This window comes from Charadrius vociferus, unplaced genomic scaffold (genome assembly GCF_000708025.1).
Source record: "Charadrius vociferus isolate BGI_N301 unplaced genomic scaffold, ASM70802v2 scaffold506, whole genome shotgun sequence".
NCBI lineage: Eukaryota > Metazoa > Chordata > Aves > Charadriiformes > Charadriidae > Charadrius > Charadrius vociferus.
The window spans coordinates 375,049-393,566 of NW_009648677.1; the positions used below are offsets into that span (position 1 = coordinate 375,049).

The window sequence follows — 18,518 nt, forward strand, 5'->3', positions numbered from 1 at the left end:
GGCAGCCGGAGCCGCAGGTGGCGCAACCGCCAAACGGGGCCGGGTGCTGCCGGTGCGGCGTCCAAATGGCGCCGGCTGCGCGCCGCGCCGCGCCCCGGGGGGTTCCGCCGCCTCTCAGGCCCCCTCCTTCCCGGCTCTGCCCTCCTCCGCCCCGGGCGGCCCGACCCTGCGAGGCCCCATCGCTCCAGGCCGACGTGGCGTGGTCCCGGCGAGGCCTCTCTCAGGGTGACCGCAGGGCTGGGCTGCGGCTTCCCCTGCTGCCGAAACAGAGCCGGGGACATCCTGGTGGGCGCAGCCGTGGGCATGGTGGCGGGCGAGATGGGCTGCAATGTCCCTCGGCCCAGGCAAGACGTGCTGTGATGTCCTTCCACCCAGGTGAGACATGCTGTGATGTCCCTTGGACCAGGTGAGACATGCTTCGACGTCCCTCAGCCCAGGTGAGATGTGCTGTGACATCCCTTGGCCCAGGTGAGATGTGCTGTGATGTCCCTTGGCCCAGGCGAGACGTGCTTTGATGTCCTTCCACCCAGGTTAGATGTGCTTCAATGTCCCTCAGCCCAGGTGAGACGTGCTGTGACATCCCTTGGCCCAGGTGAGATGTGCTGTGATGTCCCTTGGCTCAGGTTAGACATGCTGCAATGTCCCTTGGCCCAGGCAAGACATGCTGTGATGTCCCTTGGCCCAGGGAGGTGGCTGGAGGCCCCGGTGGGATGGGCGATGCTGCACATGTCACCAGCGAAACTGGAGGAAGGTGTCATGGCCACAGGGATGGAGCCGGGGGACGTCGCCAAACCCCCCAGCGAGGGAAACCACCACGGCCACCCATGAAATGCATGCTAAAATTCTGCTTTTCCTGAGAGACTTCAGGGGCTGTGAGCACCCATAAACGGATTTTTACAACGATGCCCAGTGCGATGACGGAGTCGGACAGTGGTTTTGTACCCAGTAATCCTTTGCCGTTCTGCACAACATGTCCCCATTGCAGCAAAATCACAAAAAGGGCTCTTTCAGAGCACAGCGCTATGAATGACAGCAGTGTCTATTGTGAACCCAGGAGGAAAAGAAGTGAAAAATGTTGCTGAGTCGCCATACAGCACTTCCTGCAGTGCATACCAAAAGCAAATATGTGCCAGAGGAAAACAACTCTCGCGAAGCCAGGGATGGGTAGAAATGTTTGTTGTCTGGCTGATAAGGAGCTACAGAATTGGGTCAAACCTGGAAGGAGCCTGGCTCATATTTCGGCTTAATCATAAATTGAGAGCTGTTGAAAAGTGCCGATGAAGGTGGCTGGAAGGCCCCTGTCCAGGCTGTGCACGAAGCACACCGTCAGCGGTGATGGGGCTGTTTCCACACGCCGCCCCTCACTCCAGCCCTCATCCTGTGGGAATTTCTGCGGGGAAGGGAGGACAGTTCAGTTTCCAAAGCACAAATTTTTTTTTATGAGGCCAAGATGTTTCCATTCTATTTGAGTTGCTCGCCCGCAGCGATGTTCTCTTATACACATTGTTCTTTCCACGTCATCTACTACAGGCTCCCAAGGGAGAATATTCCGCAACCTTTTTAAAAAAAAAAAAAATTCCTTACAAAATATGCTAAAAGTGAAAAAGGACACGTGCTTCTTACAGGGTTTCCATGAACGGCAATGCAACAAAATTAGGGACAGGAAATACAGAAATAGTGGAATCTGTACAGTGTTTAACCAAATTGAACTATATACTTAAAGGATTGCTTCCCTTACATCTCAAAATAGAAGCAAATATGATTTATCACAGCTGTCACAATAGTATCTGAGGACACTTCCTTCCCCTTTGGCCTCAGGATCAGAACAACTTTGTGCTGGGTACAAATATGGTGCTAAAATGGCAGTCTTGTCCCCAAACAACATCTTCTGAAGTTACTGCTGAACCCCTCGGACACATTTTTAATGCGTTGTACCCACAATCAGGCTCCGCACAAGGTGAAATCCCAAGCCCCCAGAGAAAGACTGGTTCCTCGCACACATCCCATTCCACCCTGCTCCTTTCTTACCTCCTGCAAAGACGCTTTTTATTTGCCTTTCCCAACTACAAGGGTATCTAGTTACTGGGAGCAAAAAGGTGGTTAAACCACTACTTTTGTTTCGTGCAGTGTGAGAACTGGCCTTTGGGCCCCAAGTTTGCAAGAAAGAACAAAGACGGTCAGACAAAGCTGCAAAGATCAATCTGTTGTTGTTTGGAATGCGTTGAGGAGCGGGGGCCGTGTACGCGAGCTGCCAGCTACGAGTTTTATCACAGCATCTGCCAAAGGATCCGGCATTTCCCCAGCACCACGTTTAGCATTTCTGCTTAGAAATGAGCCATACTTCTCCAGCCGCGTTGCCGTAACGTCAATATAATGTATAAAAACATCTGAGATACACTGGAGGCAAATGTAACCGTTACAAATGGACTTTTAGAAGCAAGATCATTTTTGCCAGTGCTAGGCAGCAGGGGAAACAGTGAAAACAGTCGTCATGTCCCCATCGTGCTGGGATCTTAGCAAGGTCACTCTGGCTCTCTCATCTGTTACTCCTTTTGTAAAATGTATGAGGAATAATTGTACCCAGTTTTAAAACCAATTTGACATCCTTATATGAAAAGCACTATGGTAATGGCAAATATTTTTATTTTTAGAATGCTTCATCTCTGAAGATGTGTAGGAGTGCCAACAACAATAAAAATAGAAAATCTTATAAAAACCATAGCCAAAAGCAACATAGACCAATAAATAAATCTGTAAAAAATTTGGTGTGGAAACAACATAATCTCTGTGCAGCATGCAAAGGCACACATCTTTGCGTGGAGAAACCCAAGGAGCGGTTAGTGAAATCTCCAGAATCATGCAAATGTTTTCAAAGTTGCTCTGAGTTTTGCAAACATTCTCCCTCTAATTTAAGCTATTGTTTTTCCAAGAGAATTTGAATTTAAAACACGGTTTTCTTAGCTAAATATAAGTCCATTGTGCACAAACAATGACAATCTCTTTTAAAAACAATTCTTATTCTACATGCCAAGGGTTATACAATCGCAAATAGTGTGAATCCTTCTTCATGGTTTCACTCAGTGAAAAGACTTCTCTGACCATCTAGAAAATCAGATAAGGATCAGATATGAAAACCTCTGGCTTTTATGCTATACCTTACTCAAATTCTTTCAGAATTCAAGCCTAAAAGTTGTGGTGGGGAGAGGATAGGAGCTTGAGAATCGATTTAAAACTTTTGGAGAATATGCTGCTTTTTTATTATTACTAGAACGAATCCTTTCTCTCTGGACAGAGATTTCTGCACGCAGCAGAAACAAGCTTTGGTTAGGAGCATGAGAAGCCGGGGCCAGTGCATAAGAAATTTAGATTGAACCGTATTAGCAAAGGAACTAGAAATCGATGGGTCTGCTTCCAAGATGCAGTCTAAAAGTGCTTTCACATTTGTTTTCAGCAACCAGAAGCCATCACAGCTGCCAAAAGCAGCAGTTCAACATTTCCTCCACTGCTGGTCTTTCATTCCTGCCCCCACGCATCTCCTCTCTTGTGTCAGCACCAGCATCCCTGCAAGCACATGGTAAACAGCTTTTCCAGTCTCTCCTCACACAGCAGCTGCTCTACGCCCATGGTCGGTTTTGGTGCCCAGCTCTGTGCCGCCGCAGACCCCGCTATGTCTCTGAGATGCAGAGAACTGCGTGCCACACCGGCGATGGGCATGCGCTGAGGGTTTATGTAAGCAGCAAAAGGCTACCATATGTCTGCTCCTCCGTTCCGCTCCCAAGGATACCCAACATTGTGTTGGCTTTTTTGGCTGCTGTTGCACACTGAGCTGTTGAGTGTGAACTGCCAGTGATGACGCCAAGGTCTCTTTCCCAATTTGTGAGTGCCACCCCCAAGTTCAGCATGATTTAAGCATAGTTTATATTCTTTTTCTCTAGATGCATTACCTTACATTTTTCTAGATTAAAGGTCACCTGCCAACTTTGTGTGCACTCACTCACTCTTGCGAGGTCCTTCTGGAGTTCCTCAGCACTGGCACAACGTTTGGTTACCCAAAAGGACTTTAACTTATGTTTCTGTTGATTGCATTGCCTCTCTTTTGGAGCAAGAGAGCAGATCTATATTCTTCTAGGAATGCCTTTGCTCTTATACAATATTCTCCGTAAACTTTCTTAACTTATCTGGCTTTTTTCCCTGGGCTGAAACTCTTCTGGCCACCTAGAAGCTGATAGTTATATTACTGTTTGGTTTTATGGGAGGACTATTCTGATGAATACTTTTATATTACTAACATATGCTTTTAATAGCAAATGGTAACAAAGGTTCCAACATCCTACACTTAGAAAGGCAGACAGTTACATACTGCTGCTAGCTAATCCCAAAATTTATAACATGTCCAGCTCAATAACACTTTTCAAAGTGCCCTGTTAATTGACCACAACATTTTGAGCATTTTCCTATACCTCCTCTTGTTTTCCCTCCTCTTACAAAACTTGTGTGAGATTAAAGCACCCGGGTAATGAAATTTCCTGGAAAAGATTTTTCAGTGTTTGGGTGTTTGCAAAAATCTGGAAGCAAATTTACACTGGAAGATTTGAAAACCATTCACATAGGAGCCATGTCCCAAAAGACACGTGATGTGGTGGCTCCCTCCCGGTACCATGAACTGCGTAGCCCTCCAGACGTTTTGTTCCACTTCTTCATCAGCTGACTGTCATGATGGTAAAAGTAATAACACTTGGTGCTTAGACAGCAACTCTGCAGAAATACCGCTTCAGAAAGAGTTTTTAGAGGGGAAACAGAGCCTTAGAAAAGTGACACATCCATAAATCTTCTGAATCTTGTGCTTGTTTCACTGCACTGCTGTGCACCAAAGCTGGATTTTTCTAAAGCCAGTTCACACTCGGCATGTCCTCTGTGATGCCGGCGTGGAAATTGGGATCATTTGACAACCTGGGCCCCAGCGCTTTGGGAAGGGGTGGTAATCTAGAGACCTGGCCTGATTTCCACCCTCTTGTGCTAGCTCGCAACCGTACTGCTGGCCTCTAAAACCTGCTGGGGAGAGCTCGTGTATGCTGTGATCGAAAGCAGTGGCGTGAAAGCAGCTGGGCAGAAAAAGCCTTTTTGGTGGCTGCAGCCTCTACGTAAAGAGCCATGCCTACCTTCTGCCTGCTAGGAGCGTACAGAAGACTGGAAAAATCTGCATCCTCAGGTTTCCATGATCTGTGGGTGGATTAGCTGCAGTGCCACTTTCCGTTAATATCCATGTCTCCCACACCACGTGCCAGAGTACACGTCCCAGAAATACGCTGCCTGCACTGGGCAGGCTCACCTCTTCCCACTCCTGCCTAAAGCTGCTCCTGCCCCTTGCAGACCTCTTTTGAGAAGTTTTTCAAAGATGAATGCTCTAACTATGTTTTCTGTAGTTAAACTTACATCTGGTTTATATTATTTGCAGTTTTGCTTTATCTGGGTCATTCCCTCCCCACTGCTCTTCCCTTTTTCTTCTCTCCCCATTATCCTTGATAACTGAGTTGATTGTAGCTAGTGTACAGTTACATGCTGTCATCCCAACAGACCTCGCGGCCGCCAGCTGTCTTAAAACTACACTGTTTTTTCCTATAGAAGTCATTCTTTCCTCATTGCCTCTGTCTGGCTCACCCTGCTGAAGGATACCAAGTCCTCCTCAGCCTTCCCAAGGCTGTCGCCAGCGCTAAATTCACTTTCCCATGTTTGGAGAAACTGCAGTGTCCCAACCCAATGCTAACCCGCATTCCAGAGGGCCATTAAGACTAACAACGTGTATAAACCAGCAGATCAAATGTATCCTGGAGGATACATACGTGAGCTAGTATTTTGGAATAACCCACAGCTGCCTGAAAATTGGGGGGGGAAATGTGTTTGTTTTCCTGAAGAGCAGTGTCCCATCAGCTTCAGCACTCTGGAGGGGCCCAACTGCAGGACACAATAGGGCAGGGAGAACAACAGCATGGAGCTGGAGCCAATTGAAAATGCAAAGAAACTAGACAGGCAGAACGGGATTATTCAAAGTGGAATTAGAGCAGAGCACGGGGGTGACTGTATCTCGCTGAAAACACTGCTGTGATGACTGTAAAACAGAAGAATCTCGTTTTAGCAATGAGCCAAGGGAGAGCACATAAAACAGGCAGCGGGGAGATAAAGCGGGGAGCGAGCGAGGGAGCGCGGTTGATGGAGGCACACGCTGGTGCCCGGCTGGAGGAATGTCATGGTTTCACTTGTGATTGGCTGGGGAATGGAGGAGTCAGTTTTCACGGGGGCTGATCAAAAAGTTCCCTTTTGCTTTCCAAAGTTGCTGTCTGAGCAGAGGCATCGGGAAGAGGAGGCCAGTCGCTCTAACATTCCTCGGGAAAGCTACTTAAATGAAATGAGAAGGCTTCGCTATCCAAGGATATACAGCCAAGAACAGACGCCGAGAAGCTGTGTTCTTTCTTTTCTCCCCCAACTCCTACTGGAGTTGAACAGCTCTCCTTTCTGGCATGCGTCTCATCTCTCAGGATACTATGTCACAGTATTCTACTAACTTTCTCTTGCTCCCCATACCAGAGTATCCCGTATTAGACTGCGTGCCCAACAAAATCATCAAGCTCGTGGTACTGGGTGGCAGTAGCGTTGGCAAGACAGGTAAGTCCACAGGTGTAGTTCCCTGCTTTCCCTTCCTGCTTTATTTACGAGCTCATTCGCAGCTCAGACAGACCCAAGGCTGTGAAAACTCTTAACTCTTGCAGCTTGAACATTTTAAGTTACTTTTTTTTTTCTTTTTGAAAATGTGCTGAATAATTTGTGAGGGAGATTTGCCGTAGGTCTGCGTGAGCAGCCAACGTGAGGTGGCCGTTAAGAGGAGAGGGCACTGTGTTGGGAGCTGCATACTCACAAATGATTCTACCTGTTCTTGTGCAAATTATTTAACCGTGTCCAAATTTCCACCCCCCAAAAATGGGACTAGTGGTTTTTATTCTCCTCTTGTAAATGTTTTACGCTCTGCAGACAAAAAGCAGCATACAAGATATGTCTTCCTGTATTATTCTCCAAAGGAGAAGAGAAGAAAAGGGGGTAAAGGGAGCATTAATGCTTTTGACTATGTGGTTCATGATTTCAGAAATTATTAAAGTCAGATCTGTTTTACTACATCTGAGGTTCCACAGCACTCTGTAAAACGTTTGATTGTTTTGCATTTGAAGCAGCCACATTTTCATATTATTTTTGAGTAGTTTGCTGAAGATACCTGCACAGTGTCTTTCATTTAAGAGTACTAAAGAGGTGACCCAGTATCCACTGTGAGAAAAATTATTATTTTAAATGAAATCTATGACAGAGTTGTTTGCAGAATAGAACCTTTTATTTACCTGTTAACTCAGTGGTTTTGCAAATGATTAGGAATCTGCTGAGATGAAAGCACTGCAGAAATACAAGTTACCTTTACTAGGATTTTAAGTGTTATAAAGTGATCAAGAAAAAGGAAAACATTCTAATCCAACGGTGTAAGAAAGCACCGCAGGTTAAGGTGAATAAGAAGGCCCAGGGCACTGCAACAGGACCCATGTGTGCAGAGCACATGCAGTTTGTTTGCTGGATGTGATTAGGTATCACTAATGGGTTTCGTGAGGTGGACTGAGGACTTTTAAGGCTGGGAAGAACCATTACATCCATCAGCCTCACCTTATGTGACACAGAGGCCTTAAATTTGGCATCGGGATTAATTTCAGTTTACTGGCTTGTAGATGTTTTTCTAATTATGACAAACCGAAGGTCGGATTGCTATACCTGCAGTCACAACAAACCAACCCCCGTATCCTGCACTGAATAGCCACACTGAATCTAAGGGATAATTTCCAATACAAGTTGCTAAAAACTCTGCATTAGGTATCACAGCCTGGCCCCAGATCTTTTCCTGCGAGTGTTGAGAGAAGCATTTGCAGAATAATATGTGAGCAATTCAAAGATTAACTTGGTTTCATATTGTACTAACTCTTCCAGTAAGATATTACATGTGTTCTGCAAAGACTGATTTTGGTTCACATTAAAAGCCCATATTTTTTTCATTGTTTTACAGCCCTGGTTGTGCGCTTTCTCACGAAGAGATTTATTGGAGACTATGAAGCCAATACTGGTGAGTCTGCTTTTCTGCTGCAGAGAGCTTGAAAAGAAATCTACTCTATTTTGTGACTGGTGCATATTACAGGAAAGCCAAACAGTGTTAGATGTCCATAAGGTGCATATTTTCAGTTAATAGCCTCAAGCTATGAAAGCAATAAATCAAAAGCTCATTATTTATGATCCTTTTGGCTATTTTTTTTTCAACTTGATGGAAAAGGATCAGAGTAAAAAGTTTGCTTGGTGACATACCTATACTAAAATGCAGACTCAAGGAACAACTTGCATATCGACTGAACTGTTCTCTCTGTAACCCCAGGGAACCCAGAGGAATTCCAAAGTGCGTAAAAGGCAGTTCAGAACTTTCCCTGTGTACTCCCTTTTTTCAGCGGCTTTTATGACAAGGGAGACTTCCAAACTGAAGTCTTCTTTCCATAAGATAAGCAAAGTGACCATGCAAACCGCTTCTGCTGCATTTCTTGTTTAATCCTGACACCTCAGAGGATGTGTTCATGTGAACTGTTTAAGTCACAGCCTCTGTTCCAAGGAAGCGCCAGCTGTGTTGGCCAGCGTTGTAGAAAGGATCTACGTACACCATGCTCATACCTACTAGCACATCCCACACGTAGGCCTCACATAGCTTTTGGATGAAGGAGAACAGGATTCAAAGCACTGGTTGCTTTGCTTTGGAGATGCATGCCTGAATTTAGAATGATGAGTTAGGAAAAGAGATGGCAGTACAAGACACCTTTGATCTCTGCCTGTCTGATGAAATACAATCTGAAAGCTCCTCCTTACAGCTTCCTCTCACTGACCCGAAGTAACCTCGATGGTTGGCTGCACTATTTCTCTTTCTTTTCCTTCATCTCTTCTATGGGAGACTGTACATCAAGTTAGACTTCTGAGCTTTGCAATGGATCGCTGCCAGAGACATTGCTGAGAACCACATGCTTTTCTCATTAAACTACCAGCCCAACAGCCATGCTGTAGAAGAAACAAATATGCCAGAAATAAGAAACAGGTGGCAGTGTATTTGTGATCATTCAACCATGCTTCTCCTTCAGCTGGGTATAAGGCAAAGCACAGTCAGTGTCTGGAAGTACCTGTTCTTTTTTCTGCAATGTATTACAGGGTAGGAATAGTATGTTTTCTGGTCTTGGTTCAGGGGTGCAGTATCTTCCTGTAAAACAGTAACATCTTTTCAGCTTAAAATCTGATGTCTTTTAAAAAAAAATAATAAAATCCCAGAATGGCTATATCACCTCACAGAGTCAGTATTAACACATAATACAATAATGTTGGATTCAGATGCGGCAAACTTTGCCATACTAAATTTCCTTATATTTTAAGTGTTTCTGTGAGCTCAGACTCTTTTCCACTGGAATAAAAACACCTGTTTCCTTCAACCAAAGATGATTTTCAGAAGTGATGGCATTATCGTCACTAACTGACCTCCCTGTTAATCTGAATTCCTTACCCTCCAGTTGATGCGATTTCTCTACATTTCAGATGAAGTGCATTGTTTTAGATGCAGCAGTGACAATTGTATTTGGATGAGACTAAACGGCTGTACACAACAGCTGTGGATATAGCATTTCTTCACATATCCATGTGACATGTATTAAGTTCTAAAGTAAAATCATGATGACATCAATCTCTGAAGCTGTCCTTGTCACAACCGTGGCTAGTTCGTAAGATCAAAAATTAAGTTTTCCTTGTCACTTAACCCACAGTCCAGTAACAAAATAAAGTTCAAGCCCAGAATAGCGATGGTCGTCTTAGAGCTGGATCAGCGCTAGATGGTTTGAACGAGCATTTGGCCTTGAATATGTATCATTCAGATTAAGCAAAAATCAGATTCAAAGCGTCCAGTCTTTGCAGATTCCCACCAAACTCTGACTGCTAAGGTCACACAAATCCCAAAGAGCATCTAGATGTTTCATATACAATCGCTTACTCTGTGTCCAAAGCAAAAATACGTTCCTTTTTTAAAAACTTTCAGAAAAATGCAATAGGAAGCAGCTCACTCCTTTTATAGACAACACCTGGGTATCTTGGTCTGAGATGAAAAATATATGCAGTCCACATTTTAAAAAGTTAATGATACAGATTGAAAACCTGAATGGGATTTATGTGCCCACTTTAACTATTTGATTCAATACTAAGTGCACCTTTCCCAGATACCACCCTAGGTATACATTCAAAACATCCGACCGCATAGCAAATACAAACCCACTTAAGTAAACAGCCACACAACCACTCTGGTGCCATTCACTTTTCTATAAGCAGCTACATATCTTCAGCCTCAAAAATCTGGATTTCAACAGTTCCATTTTGCTTTTATGTACTCTTTCTTCTTTGTTACAGTCCCTGACTCTAATGATCTTGCTTTTCCACCAGGTGCTTTGTATTCAAGAAAGTTCACCATAGATGGGGAGCAGATCTCTCTACAGGTGCAGGATACTCCCTTTGTTTCATTGGAGGTAAAACATCTACTCAGTGCATCCATACTTTACAGCACAGTTATTGTCTCTTGTTTGTTGCCAGCACTTCCGTCTGTAAGTAGCTCCACTTAGCAGAAATATATCTGGGCTCAAACCCAAATGAAGGGGGTACCTTAAGCTCCACCAAAACAAGCCCTTGAAGAAGTTAAAGCGGGCTTATACTTTAAGAGTAAGTCAGAATTGAAAGAAATCGATTCCAAAGGCATTACTGCATCCCAAGCCTAAATAGCAGTACAATCATAGTCTGGCTCACTCTTGCCAACTCCTTGATTGTTTTATTTCCTGTCAAATGCTTTCTGTCCCTGCATGGCAGGAAACTCACCTGCCTAGAGGCCCAGCTGGCTCAGCTTAGACCTTTCTACACACTCAGAACCTCCAGTCTCTAGAAAGGTGTTTCTTTTCAAGGGTACAGTCATCAGAGAAGTTATTTCCAACTAGGGTGCTTTTTGGTGCTATCCTTACTTTTTTAAAAAAAATATTTATTTCTTATTTTTAAGGTGTTAGCGTTTATCTACACCTCTCTTGCTATCAGTGTTTTAGATATTCTAAATTTAATATTTGACTAGCAACCTGGTTCTAGAAATATTTTTCCAAGCAGAATCTAAAATGAAGATGTCTTTTTTTGAAGGCTTGCTTCACACACAGAATGAGAGGATGAAAATAGTGTCAAAGCAGCAGGAAACATAATGAAATTTGTTTTTACATGAATGGTGGAAATCTCATGAAACTAGTAATCCCTATAGAATAGCTGAGATTTCATGATAAAATTAGGTATCCTCTTGGCACCATCAAACCTCAACTTCTAGGTTTGGCCTTACCCTCAGTCTAAGCTCTGACTTGGCCAAATATACACCTGGATGGGAACACCACCTTCTCTCACCCTCTTTCGGGCTAGCCCTGGATAGCTTTATATGCCTTGTTTTGTCTGCACGGACCCATGTGTGCGTGGGTTCAATCCTGTGCTGTAGAACTGTTCCATCCTGAGCTTACAGAACAGGATGAGCAAAGCTCCCGCAGCCTCAGTTTCCATTTCCATTTTCTCTGATGACTGGAAGTAGATTTAAGCAGAAAGCTTTGACAAAGTTCCACACTCTGCTGCGGCTGGGGGTGTGCAGAGCTGTGGAGAGGACCCCTCATTTCTGTTGCACACTAAAAAGCAAACAAAAGCTGCTATGGAAGTCCTCCAAATACTCAAGTGGGACTTAATAGTACAAAGGCCCTATGCCAGCTTGCTTAGAGAGGACCTGCAAAGAGAAGCCGTGGGTGGTGATTAAGCACAATTGGGACTGCCTGATAAACACTTAACAAAAGGAGTCCCCTCTCTGTTCTATCTCATGGAGAAAGGAGAGAATGAAGGAATTTAATTCCCTCTTTCACACCAGATATATGTTTATTTTCTGGTTGCCCTGTTTTAATTAAGACTGTGCCTTAAAGTTCTGTGACTGTAGCCAGAGCTCCCCAAAATTTAGTAATGCCAACAGCTGGGGTTTCTTAGCCAGAAACTATTTTAATTTAGTTCAGAAGGAGTTTCATTTTCTTTGTCCCAGTCAAAGGTCTGCACTGTTTCAACAGTTCCCACAGACACGCTTATCTTAGCCTGTGTCTGTTTGCATCAAATGATGTATATGAAGTCATTTGAAGGGACTGCTCCTGAACAGGACTTGTTAAGACTGAGAATAGGCCGCATTTTCTGCTAAAATCCTTAAGGAAGAGAGTTTCTTGCACTCTGCAGGCTGAGTACAGTGTTTTGGGAGGAAGTCATGTGGAATCACTCAGGATTCTAGCCACACCGGAAATGTTAATGTTTAAGAGAGAAACAGAAGCAAACAGATAACTGGTTTTGTTAGATGATTCATTACTGCTTGGTCTATACATGGCAAATGACTGTGTGTTTCAAAATTCATTCTGGAGCAGAGATTTCCATTTAAAAAGTAGCCCATTAGCCTTTGATTTTGCTGAATAAAGCATTCCATTGGGGATTATCCATCCATCTCACTACTGGGTGGGCCTCGCTGGAGTAACTGAGAATTTCTGCTCATTAGGGCTCTCTGAATGTACACCTTCTCCAAAAACATTTTAAAACGCTTGCCAAAGCAATTAGTTCTTTTTCCCCGTGAAAGGAGTTTGCCGGTGAAAGAGGCTAGCAACTGATGAAGGGTGGCTAATTATCTACAGATTGGATACAACCCAGACACCAACAGTGCAAATTGCCCTTCTTCCCACAGTCTGCCCTGTCCTGGGTTGAGTTCGCTCTCATTAACCTTTTAAATCAGACTGCTAGTGAGGAGCCCTCTTCATTTGGATTGGGGGTTTGGGGAGGGAGAGGAGTGATAAGAGCATCTGCTAAACAATTTCACTGCTAACAGGATTTAGTGTTACTGTGAGCTGCCAAGGGCAAAGAACTACTAGGTATGATGAGCCAGTGCCTCTATGGGCAATACTGAAATATTTACTAAAGGGCAGTTAGTTAGCAGAACTCCTCTTGGAAGTCATAAGCCTGAGTTATACTCGGAGCCTTCAGAAATTCTGCTTCCTTCTCACAGATGAGCCTCATCAGTAGTCTTTTCTCTACTGTCTGATCTACCATAAAGATACTGATTGCTTTTACTCATTCTTTTCCACCTCTGCTTCCTGAAGTTATGCTTTATGATTCATATTTAGGTGTCAAAATAGAAGTGATCTGTTTTGGGAGATTGCTGAGCATGTGCAAATTCTGTTTAAATGAATGTGAATGGCAGATATATTCTATAGATAAATAGAAAATATGTTCCATTATCTAATAGTCTTACTGAAGTTGATGAAGATTTCTTGAATGGAATTTAGCAATAATAATAAAAGTTTGGCCTCTGTATTCACAATGTTGTATTCCTCCTAAAATACACAAAAGCCTCTAATTCCTACCAGCTTCATCAAGAGCTGAATACTGAAAATGCTTAGTGCCTTGTTGGATATGAAAGAAACTACAAAGTTCCAGAAAGCCTGTAATACTGACAGGAATGTCAGTTCTTACAAACCAAGCATACTGGTAATAACTGCAGCCGTGATCTCCCTATCTGGTTGGGTTACACGCCAGCATGGGTAACAAAGAGTAGAGGATTAGCTGAAAATAGCGAGCTGATCTCTTTTCAAGTCCCACAGTATTGTATTCAGTTTTATATTCCCAACGCTGGTGATTGTTATGGCTGTCTGAGTAGGAGTGGTGATGGATTGAACAAATGTGTGGCCAGCAAAACAATAATATAAACCCATTGCTGCTCCACAAATGAACAATGAGATTTCACCTCATTTTCAGTCCCATTGATCATTTGTAACAAACTGCATTTTCAAAATAACTTTGCCTTTGACTATCTGGAGACCTACATGGCAGAAAAACCTGTCAGGCTTCACCAAACAGACTTAGTGAGAACCCCTGTTCACGGAGACATTGAATACAGAATTGGAAAAAGCCCTAAAAAACCACCTCAGGGGACAACCGTTCACTTGCAGTAGTGTGACTAGCCTGCTGAATTTTATAATGCTCTTACCGTGCCCATCACAATTTTATCCACAATAAAAACATGGGTTTCTGTCACACTGCTTTAGTAGGATAGAATACAGAACAAACTTTTCAATATCAGTATTTTGGCTGTTCTCTTCTTTTCAACCAATTTGCTCTGACCCTTCTCCACTCCACGTTACTGCTTACCTGTAATATGTTACTGACACAGTGGAAATTTCTCCTGTCCCTTGTACGTTCTCCAGCAGTCAGAGAGGTTTCTGCCTGTACGCTGAAGAACAGCCACACATTAAAACAAAGCTCTGAGTAGCTAACAGTGCTGTATGTCTGTTTGCTCTGTCTGCTCCCTATTCTCAGTTTTCTAATCTCACACCTCTTGGTTTTGATGGCAGGATGACACTGACAGCATATGCTGCCAAGAGCAGATAAACCGTTCAATCTACTGGGCAGATGGCTTCGTTTTTGTTTACTCCATCACAGACTATGAGAGCTACCGAGTCATCCGTCCCCTGCACCAGCACATCCGCAAGATTCACCCGAATGCTAACATCCCCCTGCTTCTGATGGCGAACAAAGGAGACCTCCTGCGAGCCAGGCAGGTGTCCTCCAAAGAAGGACTCCAGCTGGCTGGTGAACTGGGAGGTACTTACTATGAGGTCTCAGCCCGGGAGAACTGTGAGGGAGTGCATGAAGCCTTCCAGCAGCTTTGCCAGGAGGTCAGCAGGATGATTGGGAGCTGCAATGGGGAGAAACGAAGAGGCCTCCACCTCGTCCGACCCAAGTCGCCAAATATGCAGGACCTAAAGAGACGTTTGAAACAGGCTCTGACTTCCAAAGGGAAATCTGCCACCACACTTTGATGTAGCCGACAGAAGTTGTTTTCCACAGCCCTGAAAAAAAGGCAAGAAAATAAGCTGGCAATACGGGCCATCGCTGCAATTCAGCAATCAGGTTGTGTGAGAGGCTCTTCCATGTTGTCTTTACATCTTCCTTAAAAATCCCATGCTCATTCAGCAAAGGAACTTACAGAATTTGCTCTTTGGGGCAAGAAGTTAGAAACTGTGATTTAAGAAATAGATTGTCCCAAATGATTCTCTTTTTGAAAGGGACACAGTCAAATAGTTTAGGCTTAAAATGTAGATTTTATTAATAAAAATAATTAAATGCTACTTTTAAGAGAAGCGACTTCTCTTTGGGATGGTTGTATTCCCAAACATAGGCAATAAGCAGCAGCAAGACATGAGGAGAGTGACATGAGCTATACTGAGCAAGCAAAATTTACCAGATTTGCTTAGTCACAGGACTGGAAAATAAAGGCAAAAAGTAATTGACGAACATAAACAGTGAAAAGTAATAATTGAAAGCTTTTAAATTGCAGTTTAGAAAGTGTTCTTAGCAACTTGGGGAGAGATTTGTTCGTATGCAAGCGTTAGCCTTGCAGTGTCTCTTTAAAGGGAGATATTTTAAAAAATCACTATTTTTTTCAGATTATTTTTCTTTAAAAGCATATTGCCTGTTTCTGAAAGTGATTGTATGGGCAAAATACATACTTGTAGCAGCATTTTGTAGCCAGTTTCTCAGTCAAGTACTTCTAATTTTTCTGTAGGTTTCCTACATGGCAATGAGAGGGACAAATAGAGCAGCATGGTTTAAAACCTGCAAAAAACCATACTGTATTAATCAAGAGCAAGGAGGTGACCTAAAACTATTTAACTTTTTTTTTTCCAAACTAGTTAGATTTTGAAATAAAGATGCTGTTTTAAAGAAACAAGGCCTTCTCATAAAGTATATTTAATTCATTAGATCTTTTTTTGAAGAAGAAGAAAATGTTTTGTGATGCCTGAAATTTCTGGCTTTGGGAATTTATCATTTTGTTATTTGCCTTAGGACCAGACTTTACTCAATACTTTGCAACGCATCCAAATCACCAGTCTATCAATACATATTTCACTGGCAGCATCTCACTGCACTGTGTCTCAGCACGTACAAAGGGATTTGAAGCTGTATCCTGTGAGCTGTCCCGTTTTACGGGAGTAATAACAACAACGTGAAGTATCCATCATTCTGTTCTCAGTGAGAGTGGAAAGAAACTGGGTTGGACCACGTAAAAGTCATGATGCAACAATCTTTTCTTTAAACAGACCATATGAGCAATTCACAGGACCATGAAATGACGTAAAACTCAATGATTTACACTCAGGAACACAGAAGGGAAAACCCTAGTTTGATGGATACAGAAAAATACTCCCAGCTGTGGTTTCAGCTGGCAATACTGAGCTAAATCAACCTTTTACTCATTATGAGCAGCAAAAATGTAAATTGACTCTGATGTGTATTTATGTAGCTCAGGGCTTGAAAATGTCTTTTATATTTTCTCTTGTCCCTATATTAGACAACTCCAGTCCTGATTTTCCTTATCACCTGGATTTGCTCTATCTACAGCTCACTTTATCTTTTATTTATTGTTTTCAACATCTGGTCATCTGAGAATGTCTTGTGTTCTGATTAATTTAAAATTCTTTTATTCACACAAAAGAACTTCACTTTTTTAAACATTAGTTTCAGGTGGTAGTAGAAGGGGAAAAGGAAAGTTACATCATCCAAACAGGGACTCAAACAGTATCAGTGGATTTCTATTTTAGCTTATGGTTAATTAAGAGTTTGGTATTTGAGCAGTGTTGTTATTTGTTGCAGGCATTTTGGTATGGCATTTATCAGCACAGAATTTCAGTATTTTAAATTACTAATAGTATAGCTCAAATATTGAATCTAAGGATTCAATAACAGGAAATAGAGCAAAAAGTTTGCGAGACACACAAACTGAAAATTGTTTACATTGGGAAAATGATCACCAATTTTGAGTAGCAATGAAATATTTTGCCATTCCAGTACTGTATAACAAGGGCTAAAATTGCTGAAGACAATTCGCTGACAACATTTGTTTTCGTAAGAGCCTAAGACAATTAGGTGCTCTAGCTTGTTAAATTTCTTTGTAACTTACTCTTTCAGCTCTAATCTTTTCTTATTTGGGAAGAAAGCTCAACAAATGTCAAACCTGTCAATGTTTTATTTTCAATAGCGATTAATAAAAACATGGAAAGTCTTTCCTGAATAGCGTACAAAATGGCTCCTTTACGTCTCACATCTTTAAATGTTCCTTGTTTATACCAGACTAAAAATGTATTTTTCCCCTTCGTATAACCTAATACACCCTGCTTTAGAAGTAATACACAAGTATTCCTACTTTTGTACTCCTACATAAGTATTCCCACATTCCTGTGGCACTGGTGGGGAAAAAAGGTCTACATTTTAGCTAAGGCCAAAAAATATTGAACCATTTAAGTCTTCTAAATACTAACACGTGGCAAACATTTATTCTGCTACGGAAACTTGAGTATAGTATTTCCTTTGTTCGTTGACCAGCAAGACAAATCCTGTAATAGCTTTGATACTGGTTTTAAGCCAGGACATGCTATCTACAGAAGACAATAGAGCTCAACATTTTTATTAACAGTGTAGTACTTTTACACACCAGAACACACCACTGGGCCACTGAAGCTAAGCAAGGCTGAGGAAGGAGAATGGGAGCATGAAAAGCAGGGAGAAAAGAACACTATAGAATTAATTGCCTAAAAATACTCATGTAAAATATCAAAGATTAGTCATGTAGAACCTGATCCTGAATTAGAATCTTTAAGCTGCCAAGGAAAAACACGTATTCTACTGAAGGTTTAAAATGAAGCCTCTAGAGAGAAGGTACTTGACACAAAGTCAAGAGAGGAAAGGAAAAAAAGATTTGAGAGTGAAAGGGGTTTTTTTGGATATCAAGGCAAATTCTCTTCTCAGTTATACTGGTCAAGCCCAGATTAACTCCATCAGAAGCAATAGCAACAAGCTGTAGAATTCACTTTTGTTCCACCCCTCTTCATTCTCCTGAGCGGTTTAAATCTCGTGCACCATCTGGTTTTCAAGATGGTTTACAGCTGGGTTTACTTGGGCACAAAGCAGTTGAGTGATTCGCCCCAAGGTTACACAGCTGAGCAAGTACTTGAGAGGAACTAAAGAACTGTGTCCTTTGTAATTAATTCCCAACTCTTTACAACAACTACCAGACCATACCACCTCCCTCAAGGTATGCACAAAGCACAGTGAGTTGTATTACACAAGAATGTAATTAAAAGTTGGAAAAAGTTACTTAAATTATAACCTATGTTAGGAACTGACTGAGCAAAGTATTACTGACGTGCTGGCACCGTGCACAATTATAGTAACACCAAGACTGGCTTATGAGTTATTGAAGATATTTGTAAATGGTTATTTTCTGCAGTATTTCTGTCAGTTGCATTTCTCACACGTTTCCAGTGATTCCCGATGGAAATACAGTGTGA

At 42.5% G+C, this 18,518-nt stretch overlaps 1 protein-coding gene across 1 annotated transcript; it reads left to right on the plus strand.

The window, feature by feature from the left end:
* Positions 1–6,330: 6,330 nt before the first annotated feature.
* LOC104287777 (ras-like protein family member 11A-like) lies at positions 6,331–15,282 on the plus strand. Its single transcript, XM_009886508.1, has 4 exons — positions 6,331–6,660; positions 8,090–8,146; positions 10,531–10,613; positions 14,523–15,282. The coding sequence occupies exons 1-4, from the start codon at positions 6,516–6,518 to the stop codon at positions 14,988–14,990; spliced, it is 753 nt and encodes a 250-aa protein (XP_009884810.1). The 5' UTR covers positions 6,331–6,515; the 3' UTR covers positions 14,991–15,282.
* The last annotated feature ends 3,236 nt before the right edge of the window (positions 15,283–18,518 follow it).